The 20120-nt window shown below is 34.3% G+C and overlaps 3 protein-coding genes across 3 annotated transcripts; all 3 read left to right on the plus strand.

The window, feature by feature from the left end:
- Positions 1-1183: 1183 nt before the first annotated feature.
- Positions 1184-3043, plus strand: LOC117908362 (glyceraldehyde-3-phosphate dehydrogenase GAPCP1, chloroplastic-like). The gene is made up of 3 exons (XM_034821947.1): positions 1184-1465; positions 2775-2869; positions 2971-3043. The coding sequence occupies exons 1-3, from the start codon at positions 1373-1375 to the stop codon at positions 3041-3043; spliced, it is 261 nt and encodes an 86-aa protein (XP_034677838.1). The 5' UTR covers positions 1184-1372.
- Positions 3044-3129: 86 nt separating this feature from the next.
- On the plus strand, positions 3130-10211 carry LOC117908364 (glyceraldehyde-3-phosphate dehydrogenase GAPCP2, chloroplastic-like; the record flags this gene model as incomplete). Its single annotated transcript, XM_034821948.1, is given in 12 exon segments — positions 3130-3172; positions 5758-5858; positions 6911-7023; positions 7150-7249; positions 7349-7495; positions 8016-8076; positions 8165-8233; positions 8236-8261; positions 8343-8485; positions 8582-8665; positions 9579-9668; positions 9772-10211. Coding segments are annotated over 12 exon segments (1032 nt in total), but the record flags the coding sequence as incomplete, so codon positions are not given.
- A 533-nt stretch (positions 10212-10744) lies between these two features.
- Positions 10745-12169, plus strand: LOC117909252 (defensin-like protein 1). The gene is made up of 2 exons (XM_034823206.1): positions 10745-11088; positions 11829-12169. The coding sequence occupies exons 1-2, from the start codon at positions 10962-10964 to the stop codon at positions 11984-11986; spliced, it is 285 nt and encodes a 94-aa protein (XP_034679097.1). The 5' UTR covers positions 10745-10961; the 3' UTR covers positions 11987-12169.
- The last annotated feature ends 7951 nt before the right edge of the window (positions 12170-20120 follow it).

Consider the following 20120-nt stretch of genomic DNA (forward strand, 5'->3'; position numbering starts at 1 on the left):
CTTCATTTGCCTGTTTTTTCTTAACTAAAGGTTCATATTCATAATAGTTTTCTTTTTCATATTTTATATTTAATGTATTTTTATTTTAATTTAAAAATAATATTATTGTCACTAAATTTATTTATTTTATTACTTAGGTTTTTTCATGAATACATTCTTCCAAGGTGTTCAAAAAATCAATTTAATAATTTAATTTAAATTATTAAATAAATTAAATATATTCGATAAATAATTTAATAATATGATTTAAAATTAAAATAATTTTAATAAATAAGTAAAAATAATTAATTTATTTTTAAATTTATATATTTATTTTTTATTTTCATCCTTATAATTTATAAAAATAAATATGATCAATTAAAAATTTTAAAATAAATTTTAAGTTAATATTATTAAATAAATTTAATATTAATTAAGTTTTAAGTCAATAATTTAAATATAATTTAATTTAAATTATTAAATAATAAATATTAAATTTTATCAAACACCGTATACGAAATTTGACTCACGATGTAAGCATCTTCAATAAAATAAGTTCAATTTTTTTTTTTTTTGTTATTTAAGTAATTTAAGTCGTTGTTAATTATTATAATAAGAAAATAATATTAGGGTAGAGAAAAATAATAATAATAAACAAGCGCACGTTTGAAAACTGCTCTTCCAAGCAGTCTTCTATTTTTTTAAAATAAAAATAAGTTTTTTGAGAATTTGTTTTTGAAAATAAGATTTTTTAAATATTTTTAAAAAATCATTATTGGAGTAACAAATTTAATTTCCATTAAAATAAAAAATAAAAAACAGAAAAGTTATTACATTTTTGTTGTCCAAATGGGTAAAAATAAATTTAAAATGGAAACTATTTTGTTTTTGCTGTTTCCAGATTTTTTGTTTGGTTTCTTTCTATTTCTATTTTGGGAAGTGTTTGAATTTGATATTTGAGAAATGTTTTAAAAAATAAAGAATATTAGGAAGGCTCCAAACGTGTCCAACGTGGCTTACGAGGGCCGAGCCAACTGTCATTTTCGACATGGCCACATCACGTTAAAACTCCACCTAGGCTGCTGCGTGAAGCGTCTTACACACACATAGAAACCTCCGCTCATTTCTTTCAGCCTTTTTCATTTTAAAAAACTTCCTCTATATATAGTCATATCTCTCTCTCTCTCTCTCTCTCTCTCTCTCTAAATATAAAGAGGTATATATTTGTTAATGGTAGCGTTGCCATTTCACTCTCTCTAAAGGTCATACACCTAACAGAGGAAGAAGCCTCCCTTCTTCTCTAGGGTTTTCTTTCTTTCTTTCTTTCTTTCTTGGCCTTTACTTCAATCCAAGAGACCAGAAGAGAAGAGGAAGAGTTCCATTCGGTTTTGTAATGGCTCTCTATTCTCTCTTCAGATCCGCGCCTTCCGCCGCCGCCGCCGCCGCTACTGTGGTGGATTCTTCTCGTCCTTCTGATCGATGCAAGGTGTCTTGAGTTTCTCTGATCCGGATGTGCTTGTTTTTTGTTTTTTGGTTTGGAGGAAATCGAAAAGAAAAAAATAAGAAACTTGTTTTGGACGATTTGGAAGGTTTTGTTTTGATGTGGTAGTTGTTTTGTTTTTGTGGTTTGGTTCTCACCTACCACAAGTCAAATTTGGTGGTGAATGTTATTTCCTTTTGGTTGCTGAGAAAGTGGACCGAAGAGGCTGTGTTTTGGATTTGAATCTTCTGTTTTCACGAGTTGATCTTTTGATTTTCTGGTCTACCAAACGTCAGAGTTTGGTGGCAGATATAGTATGTTTTTTCGTTTCTCATTTTTTTTTTTTTGGCTTTGAAAGGAATAAATGTAAAAAAAATGGTTTTTGGGCATTGAATGAAGTTGTTTTCAAAATTTTTAATAGGCTTGAATGAATTGCTTTCTTTATATAAGAATGATATAATTTGTGATTTTCTCTACCACCAAACGGTAATGTGATTTTTGTTGATTCTAATCTATTTCTGGTTTGTGAGGAAATTTTGAAAAAAAAAAAAAAAAACTAGAAAAGAGCCTGGATTTTGAAGAACTGACTGGAAATTGTCCGTCTTTGGATGAAATTTTTTATTTTTATTATTATTTTAATTTTCTTGACCACCAAACGCCAAATTTGGTCGTACATGTTTTTGTTAATCATTGTATGTTTTTGTTTGAAACGGAGGAATGGTTTAATAACAATATAATATATAGAAGTGAAAAACTCACCTTTGTTAAAGCCAGCATTTAAAAATTTTCTTCCTCCCTCAGTTTACTAACCAAATGGAGTGTGCTATTTTTGTTTCACAAATCTGGTAAAGCTATCTTTTGCTCTTTCTTCTAACAGGGAATTGCATTGTAAAATAAGCCAAAAGAAATGTGTGTTTGTTGAATTTGTTCTACCAAATAGTTGTGTTACGATTGGTTGATTAGAGCTTTTTATTTTATCTTGTTGGAAAAATTTGAAAAATTTAGATTTGAACATACTTTTCGTTTGTTTCCTACATTATCTCAGCTGCCAATTGGAGCCTACAGCCCTGTTATTATTTACAGCATTGGATTCAAACTGTCTTACATGTGTTTTCCTCCCGTTTACTGGGCAACCAAATGGAGCAAGTTTGTATGAAGTTTTTGCTGTTTCTTTCTCAGTATCACTAAAACCTTCTTTAGTCTAATGTTTTGGTTCAATACTATAATTTTGGGCTTGCTCTGTCCTTAATTTTGTAGGTTTCTTTTTTAATTTTTTTCCCCATATATCTTACGTGGATTTATATGTTTGTTGAAGGTGTCTTGCATTGGTTTCAATAGCAATGCGGACTCACTGAAGGTTCAGACCACCATATTTGGTACTCCTTGTATTGGAAATTCATCTTCCTTACAGTTGAGTAATAGATTTTTTTGTTTAACGTCTATTTATATGGGAGTGTTGTGGTCGGATGGTGTAATTGACTTGTGATATGTTCTCTGTCTAAACTATACAGGAAATGCTGTGTCAGGAGTCTCCAGCCCATCAAAGCCACAGCCACAGAATTGCCTCCTACAGTTCAAAAGTAAGAACTACATATTCTTGTTTAGTTTTTGTGTGATACTCTTTCAATTTGGATAATTAGCTGTATTAGTTGATATTCTTGTGTGTTTGTGTAGAGTCATGGAGCAGTGGGCAGACAAAGATTGGAATCAATGGTGTGTTTTCTTACCAGTTGTGCCTATTTGACATAAGAAGAAAAATTATGCTCTGTTTCTCTTATTTTTGTTCCTTGACCTTTCCATTGTTTCTTCCTAGTATTCTTCAGCACTTAATAGTTTTGTATTAGAAATCAAACCTCTTAAAAGTATAGCAGTTTTTTAATAGGCTTATTATGTGATTTGGAATGCAATTTGAAACTTCTGTTTTATACTGATTCATGATTTGGGTTTATCTCCTGTATATAGGGATAGAATTATGATATTTTTATCTAATACAGGAGTTGAGTTCAATATGCTTATTTCACCTTATAACTGTATGCTTGTAAAGCAGAGAAGAAATACTTTTGTGCACATATTTATAAATTAGTATTGTTGCCTTGATGTTTATTGTGTCCTTTTTACCATGAAAGCCACTAGTGAATGAAATTCAAAGTCTGAGGATCTCAGTGGGCCCCTTCATTTATGGTGAGCCCTCTTTGTTGTCCCTAGTTCATGGTTTGTCAGTCCCAAACCATGCGAAGGGCTTGAAATATTGTTTGAGTTCCATGCTCATGATTGATTATATTATATTTTAATTGTAGTGGAATATTGATAGTTTAAAATTTTGCAACCAAGCTCTCTTATATAATTGCTGTTTGAAGAGTTAATTGATTAATGAAAACTGTAGTAAAGTTCATAAGTTGGCCAAGGAATCCTTGATGCTTTACTTGCTTTGCAACTTAGCTAGGATTAAATACCCTGATTTGTCAAAAAAAGAAGAGATGCTTTCATTTTTAGTCTTAAGGTTATGTGACTTGAGACTTCACAATGATTAATCAATTTTAATTAATCTGGAAGTTCTTTATTATCTCCAATTATTCTGACGATACTCTGAGAATATTGTCTTCCTCATTTTATATTAATTACTTTTTCCATGGGATGAAGTTCTCTTAAAAATGATGCAAGGTTCTTAGTTAATTAGTGAATATATTTACTGGGAAGATCCTAGGTTGACTGCTGATGTGAATATGCTGTGCTTGTGGATGAATATGTTTTAGGGATTGCTTTTTTGATAGGTAATTCCCCCTTCCCCCCCTCCCCCCCCCCCTCCTTTTTTCTTGTCCCCATTGGGACTTGAACCTGGAACTTCCCATAAATCCACCCCAACACTGTGCCACTTGAGCCAGGCCTCAAGGGCTGTTTTAGGATTGTTCCTACAATCTCCTGAGAGGAGTTCATGATCTATTAGTTGTAGATGTACTCTTGTACGGCTTGTATATCCATTTTATCGCTTGGTTATGACTACCATCTAGTTTTGTTCTAAAACCATAGGTAATTTATTAATTGATAAATTTTGTTCAGTTGCTGAAAGGTTGATTAATCTTGATTCTTGTGCTTGATTGTAGCACATGGTCCACTCTCTGGAAGGACTTGATTGATTTTGTCCAAACAAAAAAAACAAAAGGGAATGGGTATATTGTGCTTGAAACTTTGGAATATTTCTTTTCAAGCCGTATTCAGTATGGGTGCCTCGCTCATTTAGAGTCTTGTGCTTCAAACTTTAGAACGTTTATTTCCATTCATTTCAATCACAATCCTTACTTCAATTTAGAGTGCGTTTGGTAGTAATTTTAGGTAGTGTTTCTAGCCTTTATAACACTTGGAAATTTTCATCCTTCAAGTATTAAAAATGCTAGAAACACGTCCTACAATCACTGCAAAATGCACCCTTAATCTGATAATGTTGATTTGGGGACAAAAATGGAAAGAAAAATGGCATGAGTTCCTACTTCTTTTGGGTGCTGCCATCCTAGATGTAATTGGTAGATCCATTCTTACTGTTAAACTACTTGCTGGGTTGTGAGGCAGAGCATCTTAACAAAGCTACTCTTCTGAGTTAGGAAGGCCAACTAATTCATCCTTTAGTCTCATGCAACTAATCAATTGTAGTTAAGTTAGTTGAGTGAAATTTTTAAAATAAAATATTGACTGCTTGTATAAAGCAATGGTTGAACACTCGCATAGGGGAACAATTTTTCCCCTTGCTTGATGGAGGCATATGTTGTATCACCTTTTGTCTCTTTATGAACTTCCTTTCAGTGAATGAGTGTGGATCAGCTTGCCAATACAAAGTTGATGATCTTTTCATTACAGAGAAAGAATCACTACCTGAGATATTTTAATTTGGATGTAAGATCTTGTAGGCTGATAGGACTGTTATGTGGTTCTTTATCCTTGGTTATGTTTTCATAATCATGCTTATGATTTAGAAATATTGTTAATTACAAACTGTGGATTTACTTTATTTGTGCTAGTGCACAGTTTGTTGCCATTGGTTTGCAAATTTTTCAAATTTGTTTTGCTCATGGATCTTTCATCTTAAATATTTTTCGGCTGCTTGAAAACTAAATGGCTATTACATCTTAAAATTATTTGTCGATATGCCAACTCATTAGGTAGGTAACTTTTCCTTTGCTTACCCAGAGAGAGGTGAATTTAATATGGTCTAGTATTCATCATATTGTCTCAGTGCGACCCTGCAAAATATAGCTCTGTGGTGATCATTGTGATGATAATATGTCTTAGTTGTTAAACTCATGCAGGTTTTGGTCGAATTGGAAGGTTGGTTTTACGAGTAGCAACCTCTAGGGATGATATTGATGTGGTAGCAGTCAATGATCCATTTGTTGATGCCAAATACATGGTAAGGATTTGCAATTAGCCTGTCTTCTAGCAGATCACTCTTTAGAAAATTTTTGGATGATGAATTTTTGGCCACTATTGTATAATCCAGTTCGTGTTTGTGTTAGGTGTTAGGCCTTATGTGGTAATATCACAATTATCATGTTTGCTTTTCATCAGTGTATGAGAATTTTTATTTTTATTTTTATTGATTGATGAAAGAAATGTGATATTTTCTCAGTGGCTTGAAATGGAACAGTATTTGTTGCAAACAAGTTTGTTCTTATTTGATCTAAATTTTCCAATGAGTTAATCACAAGGGTTAGAACCTATTTTTCTGGATTTGGTTATGGTCCTTCAGGTTTGGTACTTGTACTGTAATAAAACAACATGGTTGAAAAATTGTGGATATATGGAAAATGATTGTAAACTCTTGTTTCTCTCATGCAAATATTTTTGGATGTGTAAGCACCATGATTACTTTATTATTTCCCATGCAATCTGGAAGAAATATTATGGTTATACATTAAGATTCTAAGTTCAAAGTACAAGAATTAAACAATATATATTAGTAGTAATACTACCAATATAGATGCCCAAGAATATGGACTTGTTTGAAAAATCACATTATGTCATACTAAGGCATTTTTAAAACTTTAAGATATGCGTGTAGAGAAGCTTTTGTAAAATAGTAAAATATGGACTTGTCTAGCAATTTTTATTTTTCATATGAAGCAAGAACTAGAAAAATATCCCTTCTACTAGTATATTGGATTGATACCTTGAAATGCTTTTCGTTGTCGTTTGGTTGGCTGAGCGCCTCATCTAGAGCTTGAAATATTCAATTATCACTACTATCTAGCTCTGTATTTGTAATAAGCTCGTTCTTTTTAAACTCCAACACAATGACGTGGTTTTTTCCATGTCAACGTTCTCAACACTGACAGTGCTTTAAGCATTGTGGCACACCTTAATTGTATGGTAGTTTAGGATTCTTGAGCTAGTTGTTAGGATCCTTCAACTTTAGAGAGAAGGAATGGTAGTGATATGTTGGTTTTCGTTTATTTAACGCAGGCTTACATGTTCAAGTATGATTCTACTCATGGAGTTTTCAAGGGAACCATCAAGGTATTGGATGAGTCCACTTTGGAAATCAATGGCAAGCAGATAAAAGTTACAAGCAAAAGGTATCCTAACCTTAGTTTTTGACTGGGATTTTAGTGGTTGTAGTAGCAATACATGCCTTAGTGCTAACATAATACCACATGGTTTTACTGAAGAAACCATTGACATCAAATGTATGTTTATGTCAGGGACCCATCAGAAATCCCTTGGGGTGATTATGGGATTGATTATGTTGTCGAATCTTCTGGAGTTTTCACAACAACCGAGAAGGCTTCTGCACACATAAAGGTTTGTTGGTATATGTGGTGGACTTTATATTAGTTCTTCTAAACACTCTCTTGCCACCCCACAGTGCTGAAGTCAGTGATTGTCGTCTTTATAATGCAGGGTGGTGCCAAGAAAGTGGTAATTTCAGCTCCATCAGCTGATGCACCGATGTTTGTGGTAGGAGTAAATGAGACTTCATACAAGCCAAGCATGAATATTGTTTCTAATGCAAGCTGTACCACCAATTGCCTTGCTCCTCTTGCCAAGGTTTGATAGCTTATTGAACTTTTCTGTTTTGCAAATGATTGGCTACATTAATTTTTGATGATATGAGAAATCGTTAGCTAATGCCCGACTTCATTTATCTATTTTAATAAAAACTACGGCTATGTTTGGTTCCTGGGAAATTTGAGGTAAAATGTAAGAGAAAGAAAATAGAGAGGAAAAGTAGAAGGAAAGAAAAAGTGAAGGAAAATAGGAAATAAATTTAAAATGAATAAATTATTTTTATATGCTACTTCAAACTCATTTTTCTTATTTTAACTCTTTGATATAAAGATTAGCAAATTTGAAAATGCATAAGTTTTTGACTAACTTTAATTATTTTTTATTTTCTTTTGTATTTTCGGTATTACAACTAAACATGAGAAAATAATTTTTTTTCTTCCCTTGTACTTTTCGACAACCACACATAACCTACATGTTGTCTTCTGCCAACCTAATGAAAACCCTCACTTCTCCATCATTTCTTTTTTCAACTTGTCCTAAACCTGGTTATGCTTTACAGGTTGTTCATGAGGAATTTGGTATCATTGAAGGTTTAATGACAACTGTGCATGCCACTACAGGTTTCTCCTTCTCCCTCTATTTGACATGTGCCTGACACATGCTTTTGTATTAATTTGGTAACATGGTTATGCTCTTTTTGATGTTCAGCCACACAGAAGACCGTGGATGGGCCTTCAATGAAGGATTGGCGAGGGGGCCGAGGTGCTTCACAAAATATCATCCAAGCTCCACTGGTGCTGCAAAGGTATGAGATGGATTTAGTTCACATGGAAGTAGAATCCCATAAAGTTGTACAAGGTGTGATTTTGACTGTTTGGTATCATAGGCTGTTGGAAAAGTCCTTCCAGAACTCAACGGAAAGCTCACTGGAATGGCCTTCCGTGTCCCAACACCTAATGTCTCTGTTGTGGACTTAACTTGTCGACTTAAGAAGAGTGCTACATATGAAGATGTCAAAGCAGCCGTAAAGTATACTATCTCTCTCTCTCTATCTATCTATCATGCCCAAGTATGATTTATCCCAAAATATTAAAACTATCTTTCTCTTTGAATTTCCAACTAAAGGTATTCCTCAGAGGGGCCATTGAAGGGTATTCTTGGATACACGGATGAGGATGTTGTCTCCAATGATTTTGTTGGTGACTCAAGGTCAAGTATAATTCTCGATCTCATAATCACTTGATGTAATCGGAATTAATATTGAGTATACTTTCTGGGCTCCATAGAACGGATAGTGACCTTGTGTTTCTAAAAACAAAGGAGAAATTTAGGACTTCCTGACAACGTTTGCAAAATTGGTTCTTAAAAATGGTTCTAAATTGTTTTTTGGAACAAAATTCTGATTGAGAATTTAAATATCGAAAATAGATTTCTTTCCTTTTTCTTCGTGAAGGTACTTCACATTTTGTTTGAATGCCAAAGTTGTCAAGAGTATTTTTCATATTTTCATTCATTTTCTACCTATATAAAAAAAAAAATTCACTCATTTCCCAAAACACTACTAAAAACACTTGAAAGCATCTCAAATTTGTTTTAAAAAATGTTTTTAGAACAAATCCTCATAACTGATTTTACTCTAATCTTGCAAACACGATTTCTGTTCTTTAGAACAGAAAATTGTTTTCAAGAATGGTTTGGAAACTGGTCCCAAGGGTTTGTTCGGCAATGTTTTTGAAAAAATGCTTACAATTAGTTTTTGAAAATAGTTGTGAGTTGTTTTTCAGGAACAAACTTCTATTTGAAAATTATAATATATGAAAAACAATTTTTTCACCCTATTCTTCGCACTTAATATCACAGTAAAAGTTCTCGACCTTATCTCTATGTTTCCAATTGTCTCTTGAAATACTCTATTAAAAAAATCTTGGATATTTTCTCAAAAATCACCTTGCTTTCAAAATCTTATTTCCAAACTGAGCTAGCATTTGTGGTTACCTCAGTCAACCAACTACCATTGCCCTTCTTGAATTCCCAGGATCAAACCTGATTTATTTTATCTACATTTTCAAAGCATCATTTGGTGGATCACAATTGTTTTGTATGTGCTCTGCTTTATTTACAGGTCAAGTATATTTGATGCAAAGGCCGGGATAGGGCTGAGTGCTTCCTTCATGAAGCTCGTTGCATGGTATGACAACGAATGGGGATACAGGTACAACACGGCTCTCTCTCTCTCTTTCTCACACACACAGCTTGCAAGCCTCAGAGCTTCCAGGTGGTGCTAATATAATGGTTATTTTCGGTTTTTCTTACAGCAACCGAGTGCTGGACCTCATAGAGCACATGGCATTGGTGGCGGCCAACAAATGAGAACAAGAAACTAGTAGAGGTTTGCCAAACCTGCATCTTCTCCAATTTTTATGCCTGCAATGAATGTGCTTGAAAGAGTAGTAGTTCATAGGTGATTTGGCGAAACTATGAAATAATGAATGAGATTTGAACATTAACCTGTATGAGTTGATGGATAAGTGGTATTTTTTCTTGATTGGTGGTATCTTTTTGATACAAATTAAGGTATAAAGCAATAGGACCTAGTTGGATAAGTGGTATGCGATAGGGACCTAGTTGGATTAGTGGTATTTCTTCTTGATTGGTATCGCATCCAAACCCAAGATATTGATGCGATATTTAAGTGCAATGTTTTTATTTTATGCTTGAAAGGTAAATGTGCAAGTCTCTTACTTCGATTATAGTATGCAATGTTTTTGTCATGATCGTCATCTGTATCTTCGTTTATCTTCGTCTTCTTCTGTTGTATATCTCTCCATTCAGTCTCTTTGAATGAGTCAGTTCTTGGTTTTCACAGGTTTTCTCCAAATTCTTTGTTTTAATTTTTCCATTCTTTAAATTTTGTATTTTTTTTTCCAAATTTATTTAATATATATATATAAAGAGAAAAAAAAAAGAAAAAAAAAGAAAAACCTCCATCTATTATTGTTAATCATTTATTATGGAAGATTTGTCAAAGGAATTGAAGCCAAAAATATGTTTCTTAACACAAACACTTCAAAATTTAAAAATTTTGCTTTATTTATTTATAAATTATTTCTAATAATTTTTATTAAATAATTAAAAAAATTACAGATTATCTACCTAATATTAATTATTTGGTGCAATAACGAGATGAATTATCTAAATAATGATTCTTAGAATATATTTATAAAGTGAGATGTCGAATGTCATGTTTGATGTAATTTAAAGGTAAATGAAATGGTAAAAACTTAATACAAGGAGGGGATTTTAAAATTCTATGAAAATAATATCAAGAAAGAAAGATATTTAGAGAAGACAACCCGAGGCTTGAATTGAAAATGGAAAGGGGAATAACGTGTAAGAAAGGGAGGGTTGAGGGAAGAGTAGGTGGCATTGAAAAGGACGAGGTGATGGACACTTGTAAAGACCTCTTTCTATTCATGCATATGCGGCCCATCCTACCTTCTCGAATATGAAGCATCTCGAAGATCTAAAATTCAAGAAGAAGAAAATGACGAAGAAGAAAGAAGAAGTAATGGAGAAGAAGAGCCCCTTGGGGCTCACCTTCCTCCTCCTCCTCCTCCTCCTCATGGCCTCTCGTGAGTCTCCCTTTCCTTCTTTACGTGTCTGGAAATGTAGAGAAAATTAGAGTTTTGTCTTGTACTTTTTCTTTTTCTAGATTTTTATTATTTGGAAATAGATTTCATGAGTCCACGTCTTGAATTTTAATTTAAATAGAGAAAATAAGGTTTTATTTGATAATTATTTGACAATTAGAAAATAAAGAAAATAGAAATAGGGTGTTAGTTGTTTAAAAAATAATCATACGTAGAATGATTAAATATATAACACAATTATTTTTAGAATATATTTAAATATATAGAAATAAATTAAAAATATTTAACGTTCCTAAAAAATCATATATGTTTAGAAAGTATTTTTGAAAAAAATGAGATGTTTGAGAAATTTAAAAAAATATTTTTTAAAAACAAAATTAAATTAATTTTTTTTTTAAATTATGAAAAATCAGTTTTAGTATTTTTTTTTTTTAGAAATATTTTATGGGTGAGAAACAGCTCGATTAGAAATACTGTGAAATGTAATCTAAAACACGTTTTTGTTGTTTTAAAAACAAAATTTTATTTTATTTTATTTAGAATAATGTGAGTAACATTTGGAAAACAAAATTTAAAAATATATTAAATTTAATTTTATAGTTTTTATAACAAGCACAACTATTCCCGATTTTTATGAAGACCAATATTATTCAACTATAAATGTTTTTATTTCCAATAATAATTACAAGTAATCACTTATATTTCTTTTACTATAAATGCAGAAGAGACGGAGGCGAGGCTGTGCGAGTCGCAGAGCCACTGGTTCAGGGGCGTGTGCGTGAGCAACCACAACTGCGCCGTCGTGTGCCGGAACGAGCACTTCGTCGGGGGCCGCTGCCGAGGCTTTCGCCGGAGGTGCTTCTGTACTCGCAACTGTTAAATTAAGAGCCTCTGTATTACCACTACTACTACAATAAAGAGACTCTTCTATCCTTCTGTTGATGAAAGTAGTTTTCTGTTTTTCAAAATAGAAAACAGTTGTTTAACCTAAAAATTTCGGTTTTATGTTCTTTCTAACTACTCTTGTGCTTTTAAGAATTATTTTCAAAAATTATTTTCTCCATTTTTTCTTACATTTTACAATAAAATTATAAAATTGGGTTCCAAAGATTAAATACAAATTAATTTTTAAATTTTATTGCTATCATGATGTCAGCTTACTAAGGATTGTAACATGTTTCATAAATTTTTAACAAAAAAAATATGGTTTTTAGAATTTGTTCTCAAAATATGATTTTTCAAGAATAATGTTGTGGCCCGAATTTTCATATGATGCATTCCCACTCGATGACACAACTCACTTTTTAATTAATTTGGTGAAAATATGATTTTTACAAAAGAGTTGGAGTTACCACTTATTTATTTTTTTTTTTAAAGGGAAAAAAGAAAAATCCTAAGTGTGACTCCTTATTTGGAAAAGACATATCTGCAAAAATCGAATTTGGATCTGGGGGTCAAGTTACTTATTGGGAAGGTACGATAAAGATCGTAACACCCCTTTAACCCTCTAAAATGGGTCTATACTAAATAAGGTGAAATAAACATGATAGTTAACTAGGAAATCAATAAATGCTAATGAAATTATCAAACAATAATATGAATCATGTATGAGAATAAGTGGGAGTGAGAGCGTACCTTGGCAGCAAGTAATAGTGCGCTATCATGGAAACAAGGTTAGCCCAAGTATAAAAGTATTACATGCATATCAAAGAGTAAGACAAAGATCAAACAATATTCATTAAGCATAATAGTTAACAATCAGAAAAGATCATATGTAGGGCTTCCACCAAAACCCAATTTATTTTGCATCAATTAATCCTACAAATTCTATTATTTTGGAATTATGAAAATTGTCTTCATGCTTATTAGAAATTAAAGAAACGGAAAATTATTTTAAAATAAAAAAAAAATATGTGAAAGCACTTACCTGAAAGGAAATGTAGCAAGTTTATTTAAAAACGGAATTTTTAGTAACTTAAAACCCTAATGAAGAATGAAAAGTAATAGAATTAAAAATTATTTGATAAACTGGAGTTTTGAAAATTATATCTAGGAATTGAAGGTTTGGAAATTAAATTTGGACAAAATTGAAGTTTTGAAAATTAATTGAGAACTGGAGTTTTGAAAATTAGTTTTAAGAATTGGTGTTTTGAAAATTAATTTAAAAAGAAATTGGAATTTTAAAAATTATTTGAGAATTGAAATTTTGAGGATTAAATTCAGAAATTAGAGTTTTGAAGATTAAATTAAATAATTGAAGTTTTGAAAATTGATTTTGAAAGAAAAAGGAGTTTTGAAAATTAATTGAAAATCGGAGTTTTAAAAATTAAATATAAGAATTGGAGTTTTGAAAATTAAATTTGAAAGAAAATGGAGTTTTGAAAATTAATTGAGAATTGGAGTTTCAAAAATTATTTGAAAATTGAAGTTTTGAAAATTAAATTTAAGAATGGGAATTTTAGAAATTAAATTTGAAAGAAATTGAAAATTTGAAAATTATTTGAGAATTGAAATTTTGAGGATTAAATTTGGAAGATTGGAATTTTGAAAATTAAATTCGAAAATTGGAGTTTTGGAAAATTTATTTGAAAACCTGGAATTTTAAGAATCATTTAAAAGAGATTTTGCGAAAATCAAAACTTTGACACGTGAGGATAAAGAATAATTTTTCATCATGAGGGTTGTCTTGATTTTTAATCATCTTCCCAATGTCAATGGTTTGCATATGCCATAACTGGATCCATACATTGAAGGGTATTATTTATTTTGAAAATTTGAAGTGCCCCTGCCACTTGTGAAAACTCCCAAGCCACTATTGACTTGGCATTCACCATTTGCTTACATCGTGCTTCATGTTATTAGTGAGCTACAAGCTCCTGGAAGTGAAGTAATGAAGCCCCACTTTTCCATGAAATGCACCAACTTGCTGCCTATTTACACTTGGTAGCACATAAGTCACTCATGCAGGACCTCACTCCACCTCCCAAAGAGCGGCAACCCTGAAATCCTTACAAGCAATCACATTTCCCAACTTCCTTTCTCACCACATCTAGAACCGAGTCAATCATATTCGCCCCTGCCCTCCCTTCCCCTCAGTGTAGTGACCTTTAGACATATACGGGTCAAAAGCGAGTTGAAGAGGTGAACCATCATATGACTCGACTAGTCCATGATTCCTAGGACTTTGCTGGGGAAGAACCCGGAGCTGCTCCAACGTGTGAGCGAAGAAACATATTCGTCAGCAGCAATCGGACCCATCCTTGTAAGGGTGAGTCTAGTAATGAGCAGAGTGGAGCTAACACTTGAATATGCCATGAGCAAACTCGCATGAATTGCCCTTCTTGTAGTTTCCTTCTCGAAACTTTGGGCACGCCGTGCCAGAGTAGTGAAACTTCCGGGGGTCCCCCTGGTGATGGTGAGGATGTGGAGTAGGATGAGGAAGAATCCGCAGATTGGCGGTAAAAGACGAAATGAGAGTGTTAGGAAAAAATGCAGCTGGAGGCTACTCCCAAGAGGATGTAGTTGTAGAAGAGGAAGACTTTGTGGGTGTGGTAGTGTGATTATGTGATTAGGCTTGATTAGTTGTGGATGGAGAGATCCATTTTGATGGTTTTCGACGAAATTCAATGGCGGGCAGCGGATTCCAATAAGTGAGTGTTGGATTGTGGTGGTGGAGATGAGAGAGAGAGGAAGTGATCGAGCCAACACAATCACTTGATATTTCGACATTCTTGGTAGATAATTAACCCATGGCTCCAAAAGCCTTAGAAGAATTCCATGCTGTATAAGGCCACCTTTTGGAGGCCATACACGACCACCTTTTGGACGCCACCATAAATAGAGGAAAATAAAACAAGGATGGAAGTAGAGTAAGGACTGAAAATAAATAAATAACAAAAGGAAAACAAGAGGACTGAAAATAAATAAATAACAAAAGGAAAACAAGCTGATAACGATACCGAGACTCATGTTTAGGCAACATCCATGGGCCAAGGGCGAGTGGAATTGACAAAAATAAATGTCATGATTTTCGGGCATCAAACTCAAATGAAACAAAGACAATAATTCTAAAAATACCAAAGCAAAGAAAATGAAACAACTATGGCACCGTCAATGCAAATCATAAATAAGTTAAATATGCTCTTTGATTCGCACCTGGGAGTCCTGAATGCTCTGCTTTTGCTCCCGGGAATCCCGAAAATCCCTCTTTCTTTTGTTTTCTCTTCTTGATCCCTTTGCTTTGTATTTCTCTATTTTTCTATAAAAAAATGCCATCTCTTCTCTTTTAAGCTCCTCCCTTGCTCTGTTTTCAGATGTCTCATTTTTCTATCAGTTTCCTCATGCTCTGTTTTTCTTTCACTTCTCAGTCCCATCCTCCATCCGTTCCATTGTTCTTGGTTCAATGAAAATGTCACCACCCTCAACCACCACCATGGCAAGTTGGTGACGTCCTTGGCCACCTCATGGAGAGGTCGTCTCCCACTCTTCCAAAAAAAAAAAATCCAACTCACTCCCGGGTAGCCAATGAGGAGTCTACAAATATGCCCCTCTTCAGTAGAGTTCACGAGTGTAAGGAATATGAACACTAGAGTGAAAAGAAAGTGTGAATAGTGAGTGAAATGAAGTGAACTTTACCAAAGAAAAAGAAAGACCCCTAAAGGTACATAAGTAGAACACAAACTTCCTCAAACCAATAAAGGAACAAAAGGGGTTCTAAAATCCTAAGAGAAGGGTAGCTCTCAAAGTGCCTCTAAAGCTGCGTTATGGATCCAGACTCCCTTTAAGATGTCTCCAAAAGTGACTTGAAGATCGATGTCAAAGTTGAATAACAGTTGAACCACCTTAGAGCATAGAGATGAACATATATAGAAGAAAAACTTCACATGCACCATACAAGAGCGTGAAGTGAGGGGCACCGATGATGTAATCAAAACATAAGCTATAAGCTCAAAGAGCTAGATCACACACAATGGAGGAAGACAAACTCTGGAAAATCAAGACTTCGAATGCCTGAAATGTGGCTTTGAACGTCTAGGCTGAGACAAACGATTTTGAACAACTACTAAACTATGGCTTTGAATGCCTAACTGTGAGCAATGGCTCTAAACGTGAAACTGAGAAATGGCTCTGAACGCTAAACTGAAAACATGGCTCTGAACGCCAAATTGAAGACATGGCTCTGAACCTTTAACTAAAAACATGGTTCTGAACGCCAAACTGAAGACATGACTCTGAACGCCTAAAACTAATGAAAGTGGCTTTGAATGCCTAAAACTGGAAAATATGGCTCTAAACGCCTATGAAGGAAAATGGTGGCTCTGAACGCCTAAAGGGTGAAAATGACTTTGGATCGTGAGCTTATGGCTTTAAATGCTAAGAATGACTCTGGTTCATAAATAAGAAAAACGAATCTGGGTCGTGAGCTCAGGGCTCTAAATGCTAAGAATGACTTTGGGTCATAAATAAGAAGAACGACTTTGGGTCATGACCTTAGGGCTTTGAAGGCTAAGAATGAATTTGGGTCATAAATAAGAAAAATGACTTTAAGTCGTGAAATCAGGGCTCTGAATGCTAAGAATGACTCTGAGTCATAAATAAGAAGAAGACTCTGAATGCTAAGAATGACTTTAGGTCATAAATAAGAAGAACGACTATGGGTTGTGAACTCAGGGCTTTGAATGCTGAGAATGACTTTGGATCATAAATAAGAAGAACAACTCTAGGTCATAAATGAGAAGAACGACTCTGGGTCATGAGCTTAGGGCTCTAAATGCTAAGAATAACTCTGGGTCATAAATAAGAAGAACGAATCTGAGTCGTGAGCTCAGGGCTTTGAATGCTAAGAATGACTCCAGGTCATAAATGAAAAGAACAATTTTGGGTCGTGGCTCAAGGCTCTAAAAGCTAAGAATGACTCTGGGTCATGAGCTTAGGGCTCTAAATGCTAAAAATGACTCTGGGTCATAAATAAGAAGAACGACTCTAGGTCATGAGCTCCCGACTCTAAATGCTAAGAATGACTCTAGATCATAAATAAGAAGAACAACTCTAGGTCGTGAGTTCAGGGCTTTGAATGCTAAGAATGACTCTGGCTCATAAATAAGAAGAACGACTTTGGGTTGTGAGCTCAGGGCTTTGAATGCTAAGAATGACTATAGGTCATAAATAGGAAGAACAACTCTAGGTCGTGAGCTCAGGGCTTTGAATGCTAAGAATGACTCTAGGTCATAAATAAGAAGAACAACTTTGGGTCATGAGCTCAGGGCTCTGAATGCTAAGAATGGCTCTGGGTCATAAGTAAGACGAACGAATCTAGGTCGTGAGCTCAGGGCTCTAAATGATAAGAATGACTCTGGGTTATAAATGAGAAGAATGACTCTTGGTCATGAGCTTAGGGCTCTGAATGCTAAGAATGACTATGGGACATAAATAAGAAGAACGACTCTGGGTTGTGAGTTTCAGGGCTCCAAACATCTAAAGCAAAGAAGATGACTTTGAATGCTAAACTAAAAGAAAATGACAACTCTAAATGCTAACAATGTGGCTTTGAAAGCTAAACTAAAAGAAAATAACAACTCTAAATGCTAGGAATGTGGCTCTGAACGCTGAACTAAAGGAAAATGGTGGCTTTGAATGCCAAGTTGACTAATGGCTTTGAATGCCAAACTGAAGAAATATGGTGGCATATGAATGCTAAGCTGACCAATGGATCTGAATGCCAAATTGAAAAAACACGGCCCTGAACGTCAAACTGAAGATGCAGCTCTGAACGCCTAACTAAAAAAGGTGATGGCTTTGAATGCCGAACTGAAGACATGACTCTGAAAACTGAATTGCGAGGGGATGCTGAAGGTGAATATGCCCTAGTGTGGCATGTCGCCACAACTCTCGATCCACAAATCATAAAGCCTGAAAAAGTATCATAATAATCTGGATGTCTTTAGCTCAAAATACTCTGCTAGAGGAACCCATCGTCGTCTCAAAGGAATGATCTACTAAGGAGTCTTAAGAAAAATAGTCCACTGAGGCAACTATCACCATGTCAACATAACAATCTACTAAAGAGTCATAAGTAACGAGACAGTAGAACCTAAAGGTCAAGTTCCTCTGAAGGCTCATCTCAGCATAACTCATCGATACTGTGACCAATAATGCGAATAAATATCCCTTAGCTGAATAACGAAAACGGTAACAACTCTATGAGAAGACAATCATCTCCACAAAATAAAAGGGGAAATATGCCCCAGTATAGCAACTAGTACATCTGGTTCGTCCCGATGAATCGAAAATAACTCAATGGCGATGTATAAGAGATCTGACATGTACTCCACTGAAATGATGATATGGGAGTCTATGCGCTTGAGATAACTCCATCACAGAATCACGACAATATCAAAAAGTATTAGCCTGACTGAGTGACTCAAGAAATGCTCCACTAGGGAATCATCGTAAAATAAAAGCAGATCATCAACTCGACATGTATCTCGTAAATGGGTATGATCATGCAAATCAATGGAGATCTACAAATCTCAACCAAAACGGAAATATACCCTAGTATGGCATATGATATGTGGTAGGTCATAAAATTAGATGGCACCAAATCATCCATCACCGAGTGTGTAATCCTAGTCATCCATGTCAACAACTGAATAAGATCCACATATCAAAGAAGCGTGATGATATCTAAATGTCGAAAAGTATGAGCCTAACTGAATAGCCCAAAAGAGACTCCACTGGGGGATCATGATAAGATAACAACAGACTATCAACTTGACATGCATCTCGTGAGTGATGAGGATCACATGACTCCATAAAGATCTACAAATCTCAACCGAAAGGGAAATATGCTCCAGTATGGCCTTAAATGTATGGTAGATCGGAAAATCGGACAAACTCAAATCATCCATCATAAAATGCGTGATCCCAATCTTCCAAATCCACAACTAAAATGAATCCACATATCAAAAAGCGTCTCTAAGAAGAAGCATGAGAACATCTAAATATAAAAAAGTGTGGGTCTGACTGAATGGCCCAAGAGAGGCTCCACTAGGGGATCATGCTAAGATAACAGTAGACCATCAAATCGACATGTATCTCGTGAGTGATGAGGATCATGTGACTCTATGAAGATATAAAAATCTCAACCGAAAGGGAAATATGCCCTAGTATGACATCAAATGTATGATTGATCGAAAATCGGACAACCTCAAACCATCCATCATCAAATGCGCGATCCCAATAATCCAAACCCACAGCTAAAACAAATCCACATATCAAAAGGCGTCTCTTAGAAGAAGAAGCATGAGGACATCTAAATATCAAAAAGTGTGGGCCTGACTGAATAGGCCAAGAAAGGCTCCACTAGGAGATCATGATAAGATAACGGTAGACCATCAACTCAACAAGCATCTCGTGAGTGATGAGAATCATGTGACTCTATGAAGATCTACAAATCTCAACCAAAAGGGAAATATGCCCCAGTATGACATCAAATGTATGGTAGATAAAAAAAATCAAACAACATCGGATCATCCATCATCAAATGTGAAATCCTAGTGATCTATATCCACAATTGAATCGGGTCTAAACATCAAAGAGGTGTCTCCCAGAAGAAGAAGCATGATGATATCTAAATATCAACCAAATCTCAAATACCTATTCAAGTAAGGGTTGCCGAAGACGACATCTTTATTTTTCCTACCATGGCCTCAGGGTGGTCTTAAGACATGAGACGTAATGTAGGCTAGGGTGATAGAGTAATAAAAATGAAGGGAAACTAGGCCCAAATACCCAAAAAAAAAAAAAAAAAACCCATGCTCTCATGTATAAAATGCAAAATATATAGAAAAGCTTGTGAGCCATGGACCTAAGGGTGCCTAATGTGAATATAATATCAATAATGAGACAATGAAGCAAATCAAACTAATAATGAGATACGCAAGAATAATGCAAGAGAAATATCAAACCTGGAATAAGTCAGTGTAAGAAAAGAACAAGAGGGTGAAGTGAAGGAG

This window comes from Vitis riparia, chromosome 19 (genome assembly GCF_004353265.1).
Source record: "Vitis riparia cultivar Riparia Gloire de Montpellier isolate 1030 chromosome 19, EGFV_Vit.rip_1.0, whole genome shotgun sequence".
NCBI lineage: Eukaryota > Viridiplantae > Streptophyta > Magnoliopsida > Vitales > Vitaceae > Vitis > Vitis riparia.

Bases quoted from the DNA above. Each gene is read 5' to 3' on its own strand.
- LOC117908362 (XM_034821947.1), top strand. From the start codon at position 1,373: ATGGCTCTCTATTCTCTCTTCAGATCCGCGCCTTCCGCCGCCGCCGCC. The intron at 1,466-2,774 runs GTGTCTTGAGTT...TGTTTGTTGAAG, and splicing joins GTCCTTCTGATCGATGCAAG to GTGTCTTGCATTGGTTTCAA. The intron at 2,870-2,970 runs GTTGAGTAATAG...TAAACTATACAG, and splicing joins GGAAATTCATCTTCCTTACA to GAAATGCTGTGTCAGGAGTC.
- LOC117909252 (XM_034823206.1), top strand. From the start codon at position 10,962: ATGAAGCATCTCGAAGATCTAAAATTCAAGAAGAAGAAAATGACGAAG. The intron at 11,089-11,828 runs GTGAGTCTCCCT...CTATAAATGCAG, and splicing joins CCTCCTCCTCATGGCCTCTC to AAGAGACGGAGGCGAGGCTG.